This window comes from Rhineura floridana, chromosome 1 (assembly GCF_030035675.1).
Source record: "Rhineura floridana isolate rRhiFlo1 chromosome 1, rRhiFlo1.hap2, whole genome shotgun sequence".
NCBI classification, from domain to species: Eukaryota; Metazoa; Chordata; class Lepidosauria; order Squamata; family Rhineuridae; genus Rhineura; species Rhineura floridana.
In genome coordinates, this window is record NC_084480.1 from 322420911 (window position 1) to 322441139 (window position 20229).

General features: G+C 53.5%; 1 protein-coding gene across 4 annotated transcripts in view; it reads right to left on the reverse strand.

Annotated features, from left to right (window-relative positions):
• Positions 1–9623: 9623 nt before the first annotated feature.
• Positions 9624–20229, reverse strand: part of LOC133375528 (sphingomyelin phosphodiesterase 5-like) — a 29172-nt gene continuing 18566 nt past the window's right edge. For 2 of the 4 annotated variants that reach the window (XM_061607219.1, XM_061607220.1), the window contains exons 2-8: positions 15811–16841; positions 14139–14211; positions 12897–13037; positions 12720–12809; positions 11886–11949; positions 11403–11553; positions 9624–11092 (exon numbers count right to left, since the gene is read on the reverse strand). In XM_061607219.1, the coding sequence (XP_061463203.1) occupies positions 10994–11092; positions 11403–11553; positions 11886–11949; positions 12720–12809; positions 12897–13037; positions 14139–14211; positions 15811–16841 (1649 nt within the window). In that variant the 3' untranslated portion in view covers positions 9624–10993. Of the gene's footprint in view, positions 11093–11402; positions 11554–11885; positions 11950–12719; positions 12810–12896; positions 13038–14138; positions 14212–15810; positions 16842–17642; positions 17750–17973; positions 18991–20229 lie in introns of those variants that run through there. The other 2 variants (XM_061607222.1, XM_061607221.1) reach the window with 2 other exon arrangements.

Consider the following 20229-nt stretch of genomic DNA (forward strand, 5'->3'; position numbering starts at 1 on the left):
AAGCATCATTTCCTCAAGGGATTTTTGGGGGTCTTTGTTGGAACGCCAGCAGCAGCAGCTGCTGGATTGCAGGTGAGGGAGGGAAAGATGACTCCCTCATGGGAAAAATGCAAAAGTTAAAGGGGGTGGGAGCTCGCCTAGACCTCTCAAACCTGCTTATGTTGTACATAGAGCACGTGCGCACAGAGGAGCATTTGAATTTGCTGTCTGAAGGCCAGCCCTGCCACAGAGACACTCCCGCGGCAGCTTGTACCTCTTGGCTCCTAGTATCCAGGTTTCAGTGCACAAAACAGGAAACAGGATTAACTATGAAAGAAGCTCCACAAGGGCCTGTGTCTGCATCCGGCCTGTCTGCACATGACATTAGTCTCGGTTTTAGACACCATCCTTAAACCAGCCACTTTTGTTCTGAAGAAAAAGCCACACAGCCCTCATGCACAAGGTGCCTCCCCCAGCAGTTTCCTGCTGAAAATACACATGCAATTTGCCCCTTTGAAGGTTTAATGCAAACAGCACCTTTGCAAGCAGATGACCAGCGAGGGGGGGGAGCATGATTTCCAGGCCCCTCTTCTCTGTAGGCAAGCTCGAGGGCACACAAACTCCTTAAAACTGCCCACCCAGATCTTAAAAGCAGCACCCCGCCATCATCAGTAGCCAGGGCCACAATTAGCACTCGCTCCTCTTCTCCCTGCCCCAGTTGAAGACTTCCAGTTTCTCCTGTTGGTGTTCTCCAGCTGCATTGTAAAAGCAACTATTTTAACAATGGTGGTGCCTACTTTAAATGGTTCCAAAATTGGGGATTTGAGCTGGCTGCCACATCTAGCAATCATTTATCAAACGTCCTTTGAAAGATGCTAATTTGCTCCTTTTAAGGGGAGGTCCAAAGGGTTGTGAAAGTTGGATGGGTAAATTTTTTTTGGGGGGGGTGCAATTTCTGAATACAGCCACTCCACTTCTGTGCTTTGCTTTTATGCCTTGCCAGTGAATTTTTGAAAAGCTAACTTTTAAAAGATATTTCTTTCGTGTCACCGTGTGTTGTCACAGCAGTCTAACTTACAGTGCCTTGCAAAAGTAATCAGACCCTTGACCAATGCTTTCATATGACTGAATTACAAATAGTAGATTGTAATTTCTGTCGGTATTTTCCCCCTTTAGGATGCACACCTTAACGTGGTGAGGGGGTTTGAGAGTGTTGGAGGAGCAGGGAGCAATGCCGTCAGGAGTCTAGACCAAGAGGCTAGACTCCTAGCAGGGGCACCCATGGCAGAACTGTCAAAGCTGAGACACCAGACTAAGAGGCATCCAAACTCAGAGGAAGGCAATGGTGAACCACCTCTGGATAACTCTTACCACGAAAACCCTATGAACAGAGTATCCAAAATGCAACATGAGATAGCGCTGGAAGACGAGACCCCCAGGTCAGAAGGCACTCACCAAGCTACTGGGGAAAAACAAAGGACAAGTACGCTGTGACTAATGATGCAGCTGGGTCACAGCCAAAAGGAAGCCCAGAGGCTGATGCACACAGATGCGAAAGGAGAGTCCGGAGTTGTATGATGCACACAATAGGAACATGGAATATGAGAAGCATGAACCAGGGAAAGTTAGAAATCGTCAAGCAAGAAATGGAACGTATCAACATTACAATACTTAACGTGAGTGAATTAAAATGGACGGGAATGGGACATTTTCAGTAAGGCAACTACAACGCAAGGTCTGAGCGAGTTATATCAATGAGATTAAATGGGAAACCTATTAACATAACCATCATCCAAGTCTACGCTCCAACATCAAACGCAGAAGAAGAAGAATTGGAGAGATTTTACGTGGAAGTACAGGAGGAAATTGATCACACACCAAAACAAGATATGATGATAATCATGGGGGATTGGAATGCAAAAGCAGGGAACAGAGGAGAATTAGGAATTGTGGGGAAATGGGGCTTAGGTGACAGAAATGAAGCAGGAGAAAGACTTACTGAATTCTGTGAAGCCAATGATTTGTTTCTTGCAAACACATTTTTTGAGCAACCAAAAAGATGACTGTACGCGTGGACATCAACAGATGGTCAATATAGGAATCAAATTGATTATATAATTGGAAACAGAAGATGGAGAAGTTCCATACTTTCTGCAAAAACAAGACCAGGAGCAGACTACCCGTACACTGTGCTCGACATCTAAGGCCCTCCTCCGAGTGCCATCCCATCGAGAAGCTCGGAGGGTGGTGACCAGAACTAGGGCCTCCTCGGTGGTGGCCCCCGAATTGTGGAATAGTCTCCCCGATGAGGTACGCCTGGCGCCGACGCTGCTATCTTTCCGGCGCCAGGTGAAAACCTTTTTATACTCCCAGGCATTTTAAAATGTATCTTAATAATTGTTTTTATTGTGTATTTTAAACAGTATCTTATTATTGTTATATTTTGACGTTGCTTGGTTTTTGTTGTTTGTTGTTTTGATTTTTGATTCTGTTATATTTACTGTATTTATATATTTTGCTTGTTTTATCTTTTATGTACACCGCCCAGAGAGCCTTTTTGGCTTAGGGCGGTATATAAATTAAATAAAATAAAAAATAAAATAAATAAAAAACTGCGGTACAGATCATGAACTGATCGTATCGAAAAGAGTAAAGCTAAAGAAGAACAACAAAGCACTCATAATGCCAAAATACAATTTAAATAACATCCCAGAAGCATATAAAGATCAAATAAGGAACAGGTTTGAGGCTTTAAACTTAGTTGACAGAGAACCAGAAGAACTATGGAATGAAGTCAGAGACGTTATCAGGGAAGAATGCAAAAAGACAATACCCCTTGTTAAAAAGAGAGAAGGACCTCAATGGATGACTGAAGAAACTCTTCAAATGGTTAGAGAAGGAAAGCAAAAGCAAAAGGAGATAGAAACATGGTCAGAACCCTAAATGCAACAATACAGCGACTAGTACGTAGGGACAAAGAGAACTATTACAATAGTTACTGTATAGAAACAGAAGAGGACAACAAAAAGGGTAGAACAAGAGCCCTGTTCCAAAAGATTAGAGAAATGAAAGGGAAATTTAAACCACGAGTAGGGATGCTGAATCAACAGGGGAACACATTGACTGACCGAGATGAAATAAAAGGAAGATGGAAGCAATACACTGAAGAACTCTATAAAAGAGATGACAGGATGACAGATTCATTCACGGAGGAACCGTATGATGAAGAAGCAGAAATTTTAGAATGTGAGGTGAAAGCTGCTCTTAAAATTCTTGGAAGAAACAAATCACCAGGAATAGACGGCATACCAATAGAGTTGCTACAAGCTACTGAGACTGAATCTCCCCAAATTATGACAAAAATTTGTCAAGAAATATGGAAAACTAAGCAGTGGCCCACAGACTGGAAGCATTCAATATATATCCCACTTCGAAAGAAAGGGGATCCCAGAGAATGCAGTAATTACCGAACTATTGCCTTAATATCCCATGCAAGTAAAGTAATGCTCACATTCTACAACAAAGGCTCTTACCATATATGGAGCGAGAAATGCCAGATGTCCAAGATGGATTTAGAAAGGGAAGAGGCACCAGAGATCATATCACAAACATATGTTGGATAATGGAACAGACCAAGGAATTTCAGAAGGAAATCACCCTGTGCTTTATAGATTACAGCAAAGCCTTTGACTGTGTAGATCATGAAAATTATGGAATGCTTTAAAAGAAATGAGGGTGCCACAGCATCTGATTGTCCTGATGCTCAACCTATACTCTGGACAAGAGGCTACTGTAAGGACAGAATATGGAGAAACCGATTGGTTCCCCATCGGAAAGGGTGTGAGACAGGGGTGTATTTTATCACCCTATTTGTTTAATCTGTACGCAGAACATATACGGAAAGCAGGATTGGACCAAGATGAAGGAAGTGTGAAAATTGGAGGGAGAAATATCAATAATTTAAGATATGCAGACGATACCATACTACTAGCAGAAACCAGTAATGATTTGAAACGAATGCTGATGAAAGTTAAAGAGGAAAGCACAAAAGCAGGACTACAGCTGAACGTCATAAAGACTAAAGTAATGACAACAGAAGATTTATGTAACTTTAAAGTTGACAATGAGGACATTGAACTTGTCAAGGATGATCAATATCTCGGCACAGTCATTAACCAAAATGGAGACAATAGTCAAGAAATCAGAAGAAGGCTAGGACTGGGGAGGGCAGCTCTGAGAGAACTAGAAAAGGTCCTCAAATGAAAAGATGTATCACTGAACACCAAAGTCAGGATCATTCAGAACATGGTATTCCCAATCTCTATGTATGGATGTGAAAGTTGGACAGTGAAAAAGGTGGATAAGAGAAAAATCAACTCATTTGAAATGTGGTGCTGGAGGAGAGCTTTGCACATACCATGGACTACGAAAAAGACAAATAATTGGGTGTTAGAACGAATTAAACCAGAACTGTCACTAGAAGCTAAAATGATGAAAATGAGGTTATCCTACTTTGGACACATCATGAGAAGACATGATTCACTAGAAAAGACAATAATGCTGGGAAAAACAGAAGGGAGCAGAAAAAGAGGAAGGCCAAACAAGAGATGGATTGATTCCATAAAGGAAGCTACAGACCTGAACTCACAAGATCTGAACAGAGTGGCTCACAACAGACGCTGTTGGAGGTCGCTGATTCATAGGGTCGCCATAAGTCGAAATCGACTTGAAGGCACATAACAACACAACAAATATTTTATTTTGAAACACTGAAACTCAAAATCAATTATTCTAAGGTGGAATTGGTTTTATGTTGGGAAATGTTTGTAAGAAACATAAAAAACTCAGATATGTTGCTTGCATAAGTATTCAACCCCCACACATTAATATTTGGTAGAGTCACCTTTCACTGCAATAATAGCTTTTAAGTCTTTTGGGGTAGGTATGTACCAGCTTTGCGCACAGTGTCAGAGGGATTTTGGCCCATTCTTCTTGGCAGATTCGCTCCGGGTCATTCAGGTTGGTTGGACGTCGCTTGTGGACTGCAATTTTCAAAGAAAGCCACAGATTCTCAATGGGATTGAGATCAGGACATTGACTGGGCCACTGTAGGACATTCACCTTTTTGTTCTTGAGCCACTCCAGTGTTGCTTTGGCCTTGTGCTTGGGTTCACTGTCCTGCTGAAAAGTGAATTTCCTCTCAAGCCTGTTTTTTAGTGGACTGAAGCAGATTCTCTTGCAGTATTTCCCTGTATTTTGCTCCATCCAGTCTTCCTTCAGTTTTAACAAGATGCCTAGTCCCTGCTGATGAGAAGCATCCCCACAGCATGATGCTGCCACCACACTTCACTGTAGGGATGGTGCATCTTGAGCATGGGCAGTGTTAGGTTTGTGCCACACACAGTGCTTTGAGTTTTGGCCAAAAAGCTCTATCTTGGTCTCATTTGACCCCAAACCTTTTCCCAAAATGCAGCTGGGGCACTCTCACGCTTTCTGGCAAACTCCAGACGAGCTTTCAGAGGGTACTGTTTGAGTAACAGCTTCTTTCTTGCCACCTTCCCATTCAGGCCAGTGCAGAGCTCTTGATATGGTTGATTTGGTGCACCATTACTCCACTCCCAGCCACTGAACTCTGTAGCGCCTTCAAAGTGATTGTTGGCCTCTCTGGCTTCTTTCACGTCTCCTTGTTCGAGTGCTGAGTTTTGAGGGACGGCCTTTTCTTGGCAGTGCATGGATAGTGTGAAGCAGCTTCCACTTCCTGATTATTGATCCAACTATGCTCACTGGGCTATCCAAGCACTTGGATATTATTCTGTACCCTTTTCCTAATCTATGCATTTGTATTACGTTACCTCTCACTTCTGTAGAATGCTCTTTGGCCTTCATTTTCCTTCAGATCCACAGCCTGACCAATGATTCTTCAACAGTGGGGTTTTTATCCTGACAATGTGACAGCAACTTTAATGGTTCACAGGTGGAGGCCAATGGTCAGGTAACTGTGTTCTCGATAGGGCAGTTTCTTTCATCTGTGCAAACTGGGAGCTTCGACAGCCCAGGGGTTGAGTACTTATGCAAGCAACATGTTTCAGTTTTTTATGTTTCTTACAGACATTTCCAAACCTAAAACCAATGTCCTTACAATAATTGAGTTTCAGTGTTTCAAAATAAGATATCACGTAGACTGAAATGACAATGTACCATTTATAATTCAGTAAGATGAGAGCATTGGTTAGAGGTCTGATTACTTTTGCAAGGCATGGTATTTTGAACTGTAGCGCAACACACACACACACCCTTATTCCCAAACTCTTGGCTCAGTATGATGCTGGAGATCCACCTGTGTGATCCTTACTCCACTTTTAACAGGCATGGCTCTCCGCCCTCCCCCAGAAAAGAATTTGGGGAAGTGTAGCTTCTTAAGGGTTCTGCAAATTGTGGCTCTGTGAGAGGTCTCCCAACCACTATTAGCACCCTTAATAATTACAGTTCCAAGATTACAGCCTTCCTTTCTATCGGGAGAAAAACCTGGCTGGGCGTGCCATGTCTCTGGGTCATTTCATCAGAAATGGAGAGGCTCCTTCCCCACAGCCCGCCCTTGGGAGCAAACAGGCCGCCCCACCTGGCTGCTTCCCAAGGCTTTGGTGAGTCAGCGCAGGGCAGTGTGGGGGTAACAATGGGCTGGTGCTGGAAGGAAGCCACGCAGCCGGCTGCAAGTCATTGTGGCCGCCAAGTGCCTAAGCAACCTTTCTTCTGTAGTTCTTTCCCATCTCAGTTTAACATCATCTCCTACTTCATTGGTAAAATTACAGCTGAAGGCTCAACCAGTCCAGCATCCTGCCTCCCTCAGATGCTGTTGTAAGAACATAAGAGCCTGGCTGATGGATCAGGCCAGAGGGGCCCATCATAGTCCAGCAGCCTGTTCTCACAGTGGCTAGCCAGATACCTCTTCTGGGAAGCCCACAAGCAGGACCCGGGTGTAACCGCTCTCTCCCCATGGGATTCCCAGCAACTGGGCCCCCAGTTGGCAAAGCCTGGTCTAAGCCCGTGGAGGACGGGTGTTTGTGGAGTGAATGGACCCTGTCATCGCAGGGTTTTCACTGGGGCCAAGGGCAGACCTTGGTATGTTAACTGAAGAGCCTTCCTGCACTTAGTTAAAAACTGCCTCCGGGCACCTGCACAGGCCCTATGGGCCCCCTGAAAACTGCCCAGGAGCTCTTTGCTGCAGAGTGAAATAGGCTCAGAGGGGGCAGGACACGGCTGGACTGATCTTGTCTGCTTCCTACACTCAGCGGGTCAGTCTTGTTGCCTGTGGCTACCAATTCTCCATTTAGGCCTCCCATACCCTATTACATAATCCTAGGGTTTGATTGTAAAGATAAACCTAGATTTTAAACCTCTCCTCAGCCACAAAGATGCTTTTGGGCAAGTCACACTCTCTCAGCCTAAGCCACACTGAGCCCCTTGAAGGAAGGCTGGACTACTCCTAGCCCATGCATTTTTCTTACAGATGAGGCGACAGCCAAAGATCTCTTGGGCCTTCCCAACAGGGTGCCCTCTGATGCATTGGACCATGACTCCCAGGGCTGGTTAGGGCTCTTGGTAGTTGTAGTCCAGATCACCTGGATTTGGGAGAGACTCCCTTAGAGCAGAGATCTTAAGTTGGTGACGAGCTGCCTACTGGTGGGAGCAGAGATAGTGGGGGTGGGGTGCAGGGTGATTAGAGCTGAGATGCCAAAACGTCCTGGGCTGCTGGGAAGGCAGCACAATGGGAGCAAAGCAGCTCTACTTTTAGCAGACACAGTCTCAGCATTTGCACTGTCTCACCTTTGAAGACTAGAAACATGCTTTAAAAACAAAACCTGGCATTCTCAGGGTGCCAGCTTCTGCACCAGGCAGACACTGGGTTTCGTGACAGTCCATATTTCCCCTAAAAACAAAGAGGGGAGCATTTCCATCCGGCACTGTTAAAGCTCCTGCTACTAGCCAGTGACAGAGCAAGGTCTTCTTGACTTGCAAGCATCAGATCACTACCTGCAAAGAGGTCACCCTTCAAGCACGTAATTTGAATCTCTAAAGTGCACCCAGCCAGCCAGAGACATGCTCTGTGCTTTTCAGGAATGAAGTCTGCCTGGCCATGCTGACCTCTGCAGCTGGGTGGGACTCGGCTATCTCCAGTTTCTGAGCGATAAGATTCAGTGAAACAGTGAAACAGTTTCTGAGCGATAAGATTCAGTGAAACAGGTTTCAGGGCTTGGGGAAGTATGTGCACACTACGCTGGATTCAAGCATGCCAGAGTGATCAACAATAAGCACTTGCTCATTCCCAAATCAGTTTTCCACTTCGCAAGTATGAGAGACTGATTTGGCTTTGCTGTAAAAGTGCGGTGCTGCAAGGCCATGAGTGTGCACCTTCTGCACATCAATATTTTCAGTTCAAGTCTCTCCTTTGGGATCTAGACTCTCCGCTTCCCTTGTTTGGGGGAAAGGGCCAGAGATCAGGGTTGAGCACAAGGTTTCCATGTGAAGGGTCGCTTCCAGGTCACTTCCCAGTATCTCCTCCAGGTAGGGCTGGCAAAGCACCTGACGCCCAGCCTTTCCCAATGGCTCTGTTTGCTGGGGCTGACAGGAGTTGTAGTCCAAAACATCAGGAGGGCACCAGGCTGGCAGACAATTCTGAGCGGGATGGACCAGCAGCCTGAATAATGTTGCTGGGAACTGCAGGAGGCAGAGCGCTCTTGTGCTCCGGTCCACCTTGCAGGCTTCCCAAAAGAGGCTTCTGGTTGGCCACTGCTGAGAACAGGACACTGGCCTGGCCCAGCTCCCACAGAGCTCTCCTGTACCCTCCAGGCACTAGACGCTGCCCTTACCATATCTCTGGGCAACACCTAAACTAACTATAATCCAGTTAATACTGCCTATTCTGTCTGCTCTAAGTGCGGTGACGCAGGCATCAGGGCATATAATGCGCTTCTGAACTTTTTAGTGCCATAACTGCCTTGTCAGTGAGAAAGTTTACAATGTTTTTGGAGTGCAATAAATAAACTATGATGGATACCCTCCAGCAGACAATAGTGGCAAGAGGCCATGGATAAACACATTTGGTAGTGGTCTACAACCGAGTACCCACATGAACAGGTTGGTAGTGGTTGGGACCCTGGTATGTGGAGACACCCCTACCCCCCTTGCCAAGCTGGTTGACTGCAGGGGTACATTTGCGCATCTCTCTGGGATCACACAAATTTCTGCCACTTGCCAACAAGAGCTGCAGCACTTTGCAGGAAGGCACTCCAGCCAAGGACCTTGCCATCTGCACCATGAGGATGGCTTTCTTTGGCCAGAGAGACGTCGGCAAACTCTTCCCACAGAAGGCAGAGTCTGCCAAGGCTGCAGGGGCTCCGACTCTTGGAGCAGCTGTTGCTCCGCCTCTTCCTCCCCTCCACCCTCTACTCACTGGAGCAAGAGGAGGAGGATCCAAAGCAAAGGCAAATGCCCCCTCAAGGAGAGCAAAAAAGGGCGGGGGGGAGGAAGAGCATGTGAGTGGAGGGGGGGTAATTCACAGATGGCACAATCTCCTGTCCATAATGAAGACCACCCCTTGCCCCTCCCCGCGTGCAGCAAGATAAATGAAAGCACAGAGAACTGGATGAAAACAAGCGAGTGAAATGCAGAGCCAAGGGCTCTATTACAATTACAATTGATACATAAGAAAAAGAGAACACAAGGACACAACGTGCCCAGAACTGTACTTTGCCGCCTGACAGCCAGCAGACCCTCTCCAGAGGTGCCGTCGCATGCAGAAGGGGCAAGGGAGCCTCGCTGTGTTGGGAGACAGAGTCACACTTCCACGCACAAGATTGCCGAGGTGGAAACGGTGACCGAAGCAGGCAGGCCGTCTCCTCCTGAGAAGGCAACTGGACCTCTAGCCACAGGCGACCCCTAGGCCCAGGGTCACCCGGCCTCCTCAGTCAGTTCCGCGCCCCACAAGTCCTCTTCAGCATTATTGCTAGCAACCACAACTCTGCTCATGATGTAGAATGAAGGACAGAGCAGAGCACCTTGGCTGTAGAGTCAGAACCGTATCCTTCAAGCCCACATTACACAATTTGTCTTTCGGCTATTTTACACAGTGAAATCTTGGAACACTCAAAGCGAATGTAGGGAACGGCACTGACCCTGACTGGATTGCAGCGAAGACAGTCCAGCCCCAGCTGAAGAGCACTGAGCTCCGCTAGGCAAATTTTAGCATGTTCTTGACTGTGCCTTTAAAAGCCACCGGAACTAAGAATACATCACTTTGGAAGGACTCTGCTTAAGGGCAGCCAGTTATTCTTGTTGGAAACATGTCAGTTTGCTGAAACATATGCAGAGTGTGCCTGTCCTACACTTCAGTTCTACTGGGCAGGCCTGAACAAACACAAAGTTACTCTGGGTTTCTAAACAGAAGCTGCACATGGTGAAAAATATGTTTGGTGTGGGGATACTTCAGGCGTCGAGCAAAAGAACATTCATCCACAGGGGATGGGCCACCCCCCCCCGGCTGCAACTCCATCCCAGAGGTGCCCCATCACTCACCACGAGGTGGGAAACAAGGGTCACACCTTACAGAATCTTAGAGAGATGGACAGAAGGATTGCAATCCCATCATGTCACGCAGAACATTTGTTTTTACAACCCCGTTTGGTTTGGGGGGGTGATGGTCACTCCAGGCATCCCCTTCTGCCCTGGGTCAGCGGCTGGTGCTCCTGAAGGGCCTCTTAAGACTGGGGGGTGGAAGAAGGGTAGTGCTTCCACCCCTCCCCAATAACGTGACCTGTCAGCAAGCCCCTTCCTTCCTTCCCCTCCAGGCGGGCAAGAGGCCTCCGCTCAGCCCCCCTCAGGGCCACGTGCTCAGTACAGGAGTGGGCCCCCCGCCCTCTTGAACAGGGCCCAGCGCCTGGTCCTTCTGCTGCTGGGCAATGAGAAGGGGAGCCATCTTGCTCAGGGACCCCCCAGCAGAGTTGGCAGCGGGCAGAGTTCATGCTTCTGGCTGGGGAGTCAGGAGGAGTCGGAGGGCCACAGGCAAGTGGTCAGAGCAGGCGGCCAGCTGAGTGACGAAGAAGAATTTCTCCACAGCCTGGAAACAAGGGGAGGGGGGCACAATGAAGGCAAGGCAGGGTTGGCAGCAGAGAGAAAAACAGAGGCCGGGGGGGCAGTGAGGGAGGAAGAGTCCACCTGGCACCATGCAGAATTTGTGCAGGGACCGCCTGCTGGGCCTTGCCCACCCCCTGCCCCAGACTTAACCCACGTTCAAAGAGGGCAGGGGCCTGCTGACATTCTGGGCGCCATAACGCCCCTCCCTCCTCAGTCCATGCGGCAGAGAGCATCACTCCCCCCCCATGCTTGCTCACACACAGCTCATTCATGCCTCGGACACCCCAACTCACAGTTTTCAGCTCCACGGGCCCGAGATGGTCACGGTACAGGATGTAGTCAATGCGCCGGCCCTCGCTCCAGGCAGCCGAGTGGTCGGGGCTCCCGTCCTCCATGATGGGGCCAACCAGGTACTTCCGCCGCCCCTCGGGCTGCTCCAGAGTTCTGGGAGCAAACGTGAAGGAGTGTAAGGGCAGGAGGGGGCTGCTGGGCTCAGAGATGGACCCTGGCGTGGTCCCACACACATCCTGCTGATGCCGCACAGCAAGCGTCCCCAGAGAGCCTGGAGGAGGACTCCTCCCACTCCCTGCCCAGAAACGTTTTGGGGCAGGTGGTCCAGATCCCTATAGAATAGGCTGTGTGCAAAGCTTGCCCCCCCAAAAAACTTGAATTTGTTGCCGTCAACCACTGCCCCCGTGCCAGCAAAAGCAGGCACCAGCCCATCTGCCTCCCAGCTCTGCCCCTCCCCGAGTGCCACCCCCATGAAGCCCCCTCACCTCTTCATGTTTTCCGGGGTCGACACAGCTTCACTATAGATCTCCAGGTGATTCATCAGGGTGCCTGTGGGGTGCAGGAGCAACCGCTGTAACCTCAGGCATGACTCTTTCGCCCCTTCCCACCCTTCAAGCTGCTCTGCCTCGCAAGGCTAGCAAGAAAGTCAGGACCGGGGGAAGGTGCCTGAGGCAGACTTGGCCTCTTGGTCCATCTAGCCTTGCATTGCCTGCACTGACTGGCAGCAATGGCTCTCCAGGGTTCAGGCAGGAGCCTCTCCCAGCGCTATCCGGAGATGCTGCCATCGGGGACTGGAGCAGAGACCAGCACTGCCATGCAAAGCTGGCATCCACCGCTGACTTCTGGCCAGTCCTAAGTTTGGGGAAGGGCTGTACTCAGCGGCAGAGCACCAGAGAGCCCGGGTTTAATCCCCTCCAGTATTTCCAGGCAGGGCAGGGCAGGACAAGGCCCCAGTCTGAAACCCAGGAGCCCCACTGCTGCCAGTCAGTGCAGACAATACTGAGCTCCCACGACCAATGGTCTGACCTGAGATAAGGCAGCTTCCAGGTTAAGAGTGAAAAAGGATTCAGCCCCCTTTAAGTCCTTCTCACCTTGTAAAGATCCCCCCATCTGCCCTCACCAATGTGCAAAAGCTTCCCCCCCCCCCGCCTGACAGGCTCATCCCTTGCCCCACTGCCGAGCCCAGGGTGGTCCAGCGAGCCCTGCAGGGAGCCTCTGCAGCATTGGGGCCCAGCTGAGGGCCTTCCCTCCTTTGAGCCCCGGGGGGTGAGGGAGGTGGGAGTGCACAATGGGAGGCCCAGTGGGCCAGGGACACCTACCAATAGCCCAAGGCTTATCCTTCCTGGGTCCTACGCGGCACGGATCTGTGTACACGGTGAATATCTCGTGCCCTTGTTCCAACTCATCCCCTGGGGAGAAAGGAGTGAGTGAGAGGGAGGCGAAGGGGGTGGCCTCAGGGGCCCCCGTCAGCCGCCCCACCTGGTCTCCATGCCCACCTGAAGAGCAGTTGTCGAAGTTGAGATCCCCGCAGTAGATGTCGAAGGCCACAATGTCCCCGGGCTGAGCGTTGGCATCCTGGAAGAGCTGAGCCCAGAGCAGCCCTAAACTCAGCTGGTCGAAGCGGATCTCTGCATCGGCTGTGAGGGTGGGGCAGAAATCAGGGTCCGTTAGCCTCCGGGCCTGCCTGTCTCCACAGGGGGAAGGGGGCACTGGCAACACAGAGTGCTGATGGACCCCTCCTCTCCTGCTGGGGGTGTTGAGAGAGCAACGCCCATATTTCCAACCCCCCACCCCAGAACACTCCACTGCAGCACAGCAGGTGAGGCACAGGGAGAGCCCAGCACATCCCCACAAGCAATATCCCGGCCCACTGCCCAGAGGTGGGGCTGGGTCAGGTGCATGGAGAATCCCCAGGAGACGGGCCCCGCTGTGGGGCAACGCACACATGAGGAGAGAAAGGCTTTGCGCGCGGGGCTGGTTTTAACTGGTTTTAATGATCTGTTTTTAAACTGTTGCAACCTGCCCTGGACCTCTGGGTGAAGGGCAGGCAATAAACGCAAACAAGAGCAAGGGGATGGAAGGTGCCCGCCCGGCCGCAAACCAGAGGTCAAACTGCCACAACTCCAGCAAGGCTCTCCCTGCTCATTTTGCCCTCACAATCTCCCCTGCCAGTTAGGCCAGGTCGAGCGACAGAATGTGACTGGCCCAAGATCAGTGTTCTTTATGGTGTACAATTTAATTATGTATGTGTGCGATTTTATTGTAAGCTGCGCTGAGTGCCCTATTGTAGGGCAGAAGCGCGGGATAGAAATATTTCTATTTCTGAGCAGGGGGTTGGACTTGATGGCCTTATAGGCCCCTTCCAACTCTACTATTCTATGATTCTATTCCTTTAAATAAATAAATAAAAATAAAATAAGAACCCAACAGGCTGACCCTGACGGGGAGAAGTGCATTTCCCCTGTTCCGACCCCGGTCATCAGATGCAAGGATGAGAGAATCAGGGAAGCCCCTCATCAAGAGCCAGGGGGCTGCTGAGAGAGATGGGCTGCGGGCCTGACCCTGCACTGCTTCTCGTAGGTCCTTACGGACCAGGAACTGGTTTGGCCAACTCTGGCCGAAGCCCCTCGCCCGAAGGTGTCCTGTTCCTAGAGGGCCTACCCAGCTGGCTCAGTGAGGCAAGCCTTCCTTCTGCACGAGAAGACCTCACCCCACCCTCACTTGGGACCCACACGTACCTTCTGGAGCGTGCATGTGGGTGCAGTTCAGGTATCCCACAATCCTTTGCCCTTGGGAAGCTCCCAGTTGCACCTGAGGCATACAAAGAGATGGAGGGCAGACAGCACAGGTCAGGGGCAACATTTTCAGAAGGGGAGGCATGGAGCGCAAGCAGGAAGAGATCTCCGGCGACTCGGTGCAGGGGACCCGCCCACGCCCCAGCCCTGGGAGGCCCCAGCCTGAACCTCGGGGAGGACGGAGGCTTCTCCTGCTGGTGGGCCTGGAGACACACAGGGCACCGCCAGCCCCAGCCCCCCTGCCTTCAAATGTGCCCGCGCCTCACCTCACCAAGCCTTTTGCTAAATTGGGGCTGACGTAAGGGGGCCCAGACCCCTCCCCAAAGCAGTAAACAGAACCGTTTTCCTTTCTGAAGCTTTGTCACACACACACCCCACACACACCCTCCATCCCTGCTGGAGACTTCCTGATCAGGTTCAGCTTGGCCTGTCAGTTAATGTTTGCTAAAGGCTGTAGAAGGAGCAAATCCTGGCCAGAGGGATTTAGGGGAGGGGCCTGAAGCCCGGACAGTCTCCTGCCAGTGGAAACAGATTTTTGGGGTGTGTGTGAGGGGACCAGTTCTGGCTGCTTGGCTGGGAGAGACTTATTCTGCTGCTGGCCCGCAGCAGTGGGGGGCCTGCCTCCCCCATGGCGTCAGCTGCACCACAGAGCTTAATTTTCAAGCAAGGTGTGTGCGTGTGCGGCAGGGATCAAGATTTCCTGGAAATCAAGGCTCCTAATTGCAGCTGCCCAGCTGCAAAAGAACATACCCTTTGCCCCTGCTCAAGGGCACCCTAATCTTAATCTTACCATGCTGGTGCTAAAGCCTGGCTGAACCCTAACCCTGCAGCAGGAGGAAGTGGGTGCTTCCCCTTCCATACCTGCCCCTCCCCCTGCCCCACAAGCTCAGCAGAAACAAGGAGGGCCAGAACTGAGGGCCCCTGCCCTGGGCCATGGGAAGCCGGGGATGGGGCGGCCAGGGAGTGGGGGGGGGGAAGGACAATGACTCTGCCCCTTTTGAAGGACCTGAAAGAGCTGGAAATAAAATGGCCAGGCGGCAGGCTCTGCCCCACAGGGGCCTTTCAGGGCTCAGAGCAGTGAAGTGCGGATAGGCCTCATTGGAGATGGATGCAGAGTCCCCAAGGAACCGGCGGCAGGAGGAGGAAGCACATAGCAGCCATGGCTCCATTAGGAAAGGGCGAGCGGCCCCTGCCAACATCACCCATCACCACAGAAGGGAGGAGTATGGCAGCCGGTCGGTCACCACTGCCCATTCAGCATTTACATGCTTGGTTTAACCCTCCGGAAGTGCAGGCAGAAAACCTCACCACCCACGCTGTTTCCTTCTGTACCGGGGCTCCAGGGTGGGGTCCCATAAATGGGAAACAGGAGTCCTACTATTAAGAGGGAGGGGGGAGGAAGCAGGCAGTGGTAGGGAAGGGTAAAGCTGCCTTAGTGGGAGTCAGACCACAGGTCCATCTAGCCCAATGCTGTCTGCACTGACTGGCAGCAGCTCTCCAGGGTCTCAGGCAGGGGACGCTCCCAGCCATACCTGGAGATGCTGCTGGGGGAGGGTGAGCATGGGGACTGTTGCCTGTGTTCCGCCAGGGAGCCAGGTACGCCTCTGTCCCTCACCTGTGCACACAGCAGTCCCTTGGCGGAGAAGGCATCCTCGCCAGCGCCGTTGGGGAAGCAGTGGTACTTCACAGCCAGCACGGGGTAGCGGCTGGCCAGAAAGAGTCCGCTGTTTAGGAGTTTCAAGGCAGAGCAGCCCACCAGGCCGTAGGTGCCCACGTTGTAGATGATGTGCTCATAGCAGGGGCTAAGGAGCTGGCGCAGACGTGAGGTGGCCTGCCGGTCAAAGACCTCTTGCAGGCACAGGAAGTCTGCATTTGAGGGGAAGAGGGCAGTGATCTCCGAGGGCGGCCCGGGAGCCTTTCCTTCCTCGTCCAGGGGAATCTCAAGCGTCACATCAGCATCACCCCGGGGGGAGCTCTGATTTGACCGTGGAGGGCTGGGTTCCATGGCCCCATACATCTTCGTGTTTGGGTTGCTGAAGCCGTTCTGGAGGCCGCCTCTGGGGCTTGGCTCGTGCTGTGAGGAGAAGGGGCGGCGTGCCGCCTGCACGAGTTTGTGTGCAATGCGCGCGGCACGCCACTGCGTCCGCGCCAAGTTGCTGAACTTGGCCAAGCCGACGGGGAGGAGGCAGAGGTTGCCACTGATGAAGGTGAAGGCTTTTGCCTTGCCAGGAAGGACCCACTCCTCCGGCGGGGACTGGCTCGGCGTGTGCTGGTAGGCGAAAGGGCGGCGCACAGCCTGCAGGGGCAGCCACAACAGGAAGGCCACAAGCGAGGAAGGGGCCAAGAGGAGCAGCAGCGGCACCAGGAGGAGCCCCTTGCCCAAGGCCCGCAGGGCGTAAGGAGGCCTGGGGTGGCGCTGATCCTCCTGCTTCTCCTCCGTCGTCCTCTGCAAGGCCAGCAGCTGGTTCACCAGCCAGTAACTGGGGAAGAGGAAGTCTCTCAGCACAGCATCCGCGCCCCCCAGGAAGCGGTTGGAGTAGGGGGACTCTCGCAGGCCCATCCTAGGGCTGGGGCTGTTCTGGGCCTCCACTGTCTGGCTGTCTGGGTCACCGGGCCTCCTCCTCCTCCTCCCTCCAGGGGTGGGTTCTGTGGAAGAGAAGGGGCACCAGTGAGGAGAGATCTTGGGCTCCATACCGGGGACTTGGCAGTTCTCCCCCCTCCCCAAGCTATAGGCAGAGTAGTGGAGATGCACGAGATTTTTCAGGGTGGTCCCTCAGCGAGGACACTTGGCCACCAGCACAGGGCGGAATGCCCCAGGATGGCCGGGTGGGGGCCTGGGCTGGAAAAAACTGAGCTCAGGTCTGTGTGTGTGCATGTAGTAGTTCTTCAATCTTACCTTTGAAAAATACTTAAGATGTGCTATTTTCAACATAAGCATTTTTTTAGCAGCTGGCCTATTCCAAACATCAAGGAAAACAATCAATAAAAGAAAACTGCAGAGGAAGGACCAGCACCTAAATCTACAGGGCCTGTTCCTCAGTCCTGAGTGTGGGGCAATAAAGGAGTAGAGGGGGTCCCTCCAGCTGAGGCTTACCAAGGAGGATCAACAACGCTAAATTTATGGTTCCTGCTCCACCTGGTGCAAAGAGGGCCGCACGGGGCTTCTAACAGAGGGGGTGTGTGCTGCGATTTGAGGAACAGCAATCTTGGGGGGGGAGGCAGGGAGGAGCCCCGGGGAAGACACACAGAGGTGCGCCCACCGTCTCCCTCTGGCAAGCACCCCCTCCCTGGGATGGGCATGGCTGGCTCTGCACCGGCATGCTGAGAGACCCTTCCCTGATCTTGGGGGTCGGACTTCTCCGCCTGCCAGTTTCAGCTCCGCAGGCGCCTCCAAACCCCCCACCAGCACTGCGGCCCGCCCCCTCCAGGCAGAGCTCCGGTTCCTACTCGCTCGCTCCGCGCCTGGAAGCGGCGCTGTCGGCGGATCCTCTCGGGCCTCTCCCACCTGCTGGGTGCGCCTCTGCAGACCGAGGGTGCTCGGCGGGTTGGCCGCGGAGAGAAGGAGGGAGCGCCGGGCCCGCCCCCTCCAGGATCCGCCCCGGATCCGCCCCCGCAAAGGTGGCTCTCAGGCCTCCGCCCCGCGGGGTTGGGGCGAGTAGCCCGCTTGCCCGTAGCAGAGCCCGAGTTCCCCTGGCATCTCCCGGGCGCGGGCCGCTCTGCTTAGCCAGCGCTCAAAGGCGCTTCGCCGCTTCCAAGTGCTCTGACTTTTGCAACAGACCTGTAAGGCAGGCATCCCCGGACTCCCGCTGCCGGGCCCGCCAAGCAGGCGCAGAATGACCAGCACTTTGCCCGCCTGCTGCTGTTCCGGGGGCCGCCAAGCGGGCCGGGTGAGGGGGCTGCCCAGAGGCAATAGGACGGGAAGGGGTCGGGCCACCGCTGCTTCGTTAAAGCGTTTTCTTCTCAGCAGTCCTCGCAATACCGCCCGCTGGGCCTTCCAGGGTCGCTTCTGACTGAGAGACGTTTAAGGCCGTCCAGGCTCTGCGGGTGCAACTCCCGGGCAGACCAGCCGCTGCCGCTTTCCTTCTTCCCGCCTCTATCTCCGCCGCTGCGGGCAGGTTTGGCGGGCGAGGCGTCTCCCGGGGCGCGCCCTCCGAGCGTGCGGGTCCCGGGCAGGCGGTGGGTGCTGCTCTCCTGCGCAGAAACCCCGCAGAGACGGACGGCGGGAACTGCACGAGGCGAGCGGGGCCTTTGCTCGAGAGCGAACAAAAAATAAATAAATCTGAGCCCCGCGGGAGCGGAGGCGCCCCCGCAAGGGCCGTCTGGCTTGGCCCGGCCCGAGGATGCAGCAAAAGCGCTCACCCGCAAGGGCGGCGACGGGGGGAGCCCCGCACTCGACGAGCCCCGCCGCGCACTTACTCAGGGCCCGCGCACGGAGCCACCCCGCCGCCCAAGCAACAAAGCCGGGGGAGAGCACAGCCTTCCCTGCCCCGAGGGTAGCTGCCGCTCTTCGGGCCAAATATGGGCTGCCTTGTGCCCGGCAGCACCGACGGAAGGGGCCCCTCCTCGCTGCGCTTCCTCTGGCGCGCCTCCGGGGGGCCGGCAGGGGAGCGAGCGCCGCGTGGCCCTAGGCAAGGAGCGCCGTCCAGCTCAGGCCGGACGGGTGCTTTAGTCCGGTTGCCCATCTCTTGATGACGGGAGGGAGGCAGCGCTGGGGACCCAGGCCTCGGGGGAGAATTCCGCACACTTCCCAGAAAGAAAGAGAGAGCGAGCCACGGTCGAAGGGGCACTGCCCAAAACGCCTCGCCGCCGCCACGCGGACAGCCCAAGAGGGGCACCCCTGGGCGCCCCCCTCCGTGGAAGGAAAGTGAGGGCCCCCGCAACATACCCACACTGCCCCAAATAGGGCAGTTCGAACTCCCTCAGCCAATCTGGCCTAAATAAGGAGGCTCCATTCTCTTTCAGACAAGGCTGCGCTTTCTTCCATCCACTCCGCGCCCCCCCCCCAGTAGCCCCCTCTATGGCCTGGCTTACCTGGCTGGAGAAGCTTCCCAGCCCCCAAAATCTATTCCTGTTCCACTGGGCACTCCTCCGCCACCAGAGGCAGAGAGGAGGGCCCTCCCCGCCCTGGGGCTGCAGCCCTTGACCCTGTCAAGAGTCTCCTTTAGGCTTCTGACTCCTCCCTCCCGCCCCACACCTCCCCCTTGGTATCTGCTGCCTGCAGCTGACACGGCAAAATTGCTCCTAGGGGCTCACTTCCGGCTCAGGCTAGAGGGCCAGCCAGGGCCCCTTTGCACCCACCGGCCCTCCCCTGCCCTACAGAAGGAACGGCCGTCCTTTTCAATAGTCAGTGGGGAGGGGTCTCAGCCAGCTTTCTCCTATGATGGAGATAGACCGGCCCCCAGGCCAGGGAGATTCTGATTCTTAACCATTTTTGATGATCCTCCCTGTGGCCATCCCCATTTCTCCCTCATGTGCCCTCCTAGCAGACCATCTTAGAGGCAGCCGGGTCTGGATCCTTCCCTGCCATGCTCAGGAGGCACCAAAGCAGCCAACCTCTCCTTCCATCACCTTTTTCTGGGCAGCGCTGGCCTTGCGGTGGCCTCCTCCGTAGAGGCCCAGCCGCTGCCCTTCCCTGCCTGCCCCAGTGATGAGCACAATGGATCCTCTGCCAGCTGCGAGTGGCACCTCTGAGGCCCCTTGGCCTCCTGGGAGACCTGCTTCCAAGGACAGATGGCAGCTCTGAGTGGGCGGGGCTGTGCCCCAAGGACAGAGCCTTGGCCATAAGAACTCTTGGCCCTCCCGCTGCTGAGCTACAGATCCCACCAGGTGCTGCTGCAAGTACAGCCGCTGGCCAGGGATAGAGGAGGAGGCGGCGGCAGGAGTTGTAGTTCAGCAAGATCTGGAGGGTCAAAGCTCCCCACAGCTGTGCTGGAGGGTCAGTTTAAGGCCACCCTTTCCCCCAGGTGGCCTCGGAGCTGGCCATTCCCCATTAGCCTCCTGTGATAGCCAGCTGGCCCCTTCCTCCCCCTCCAGG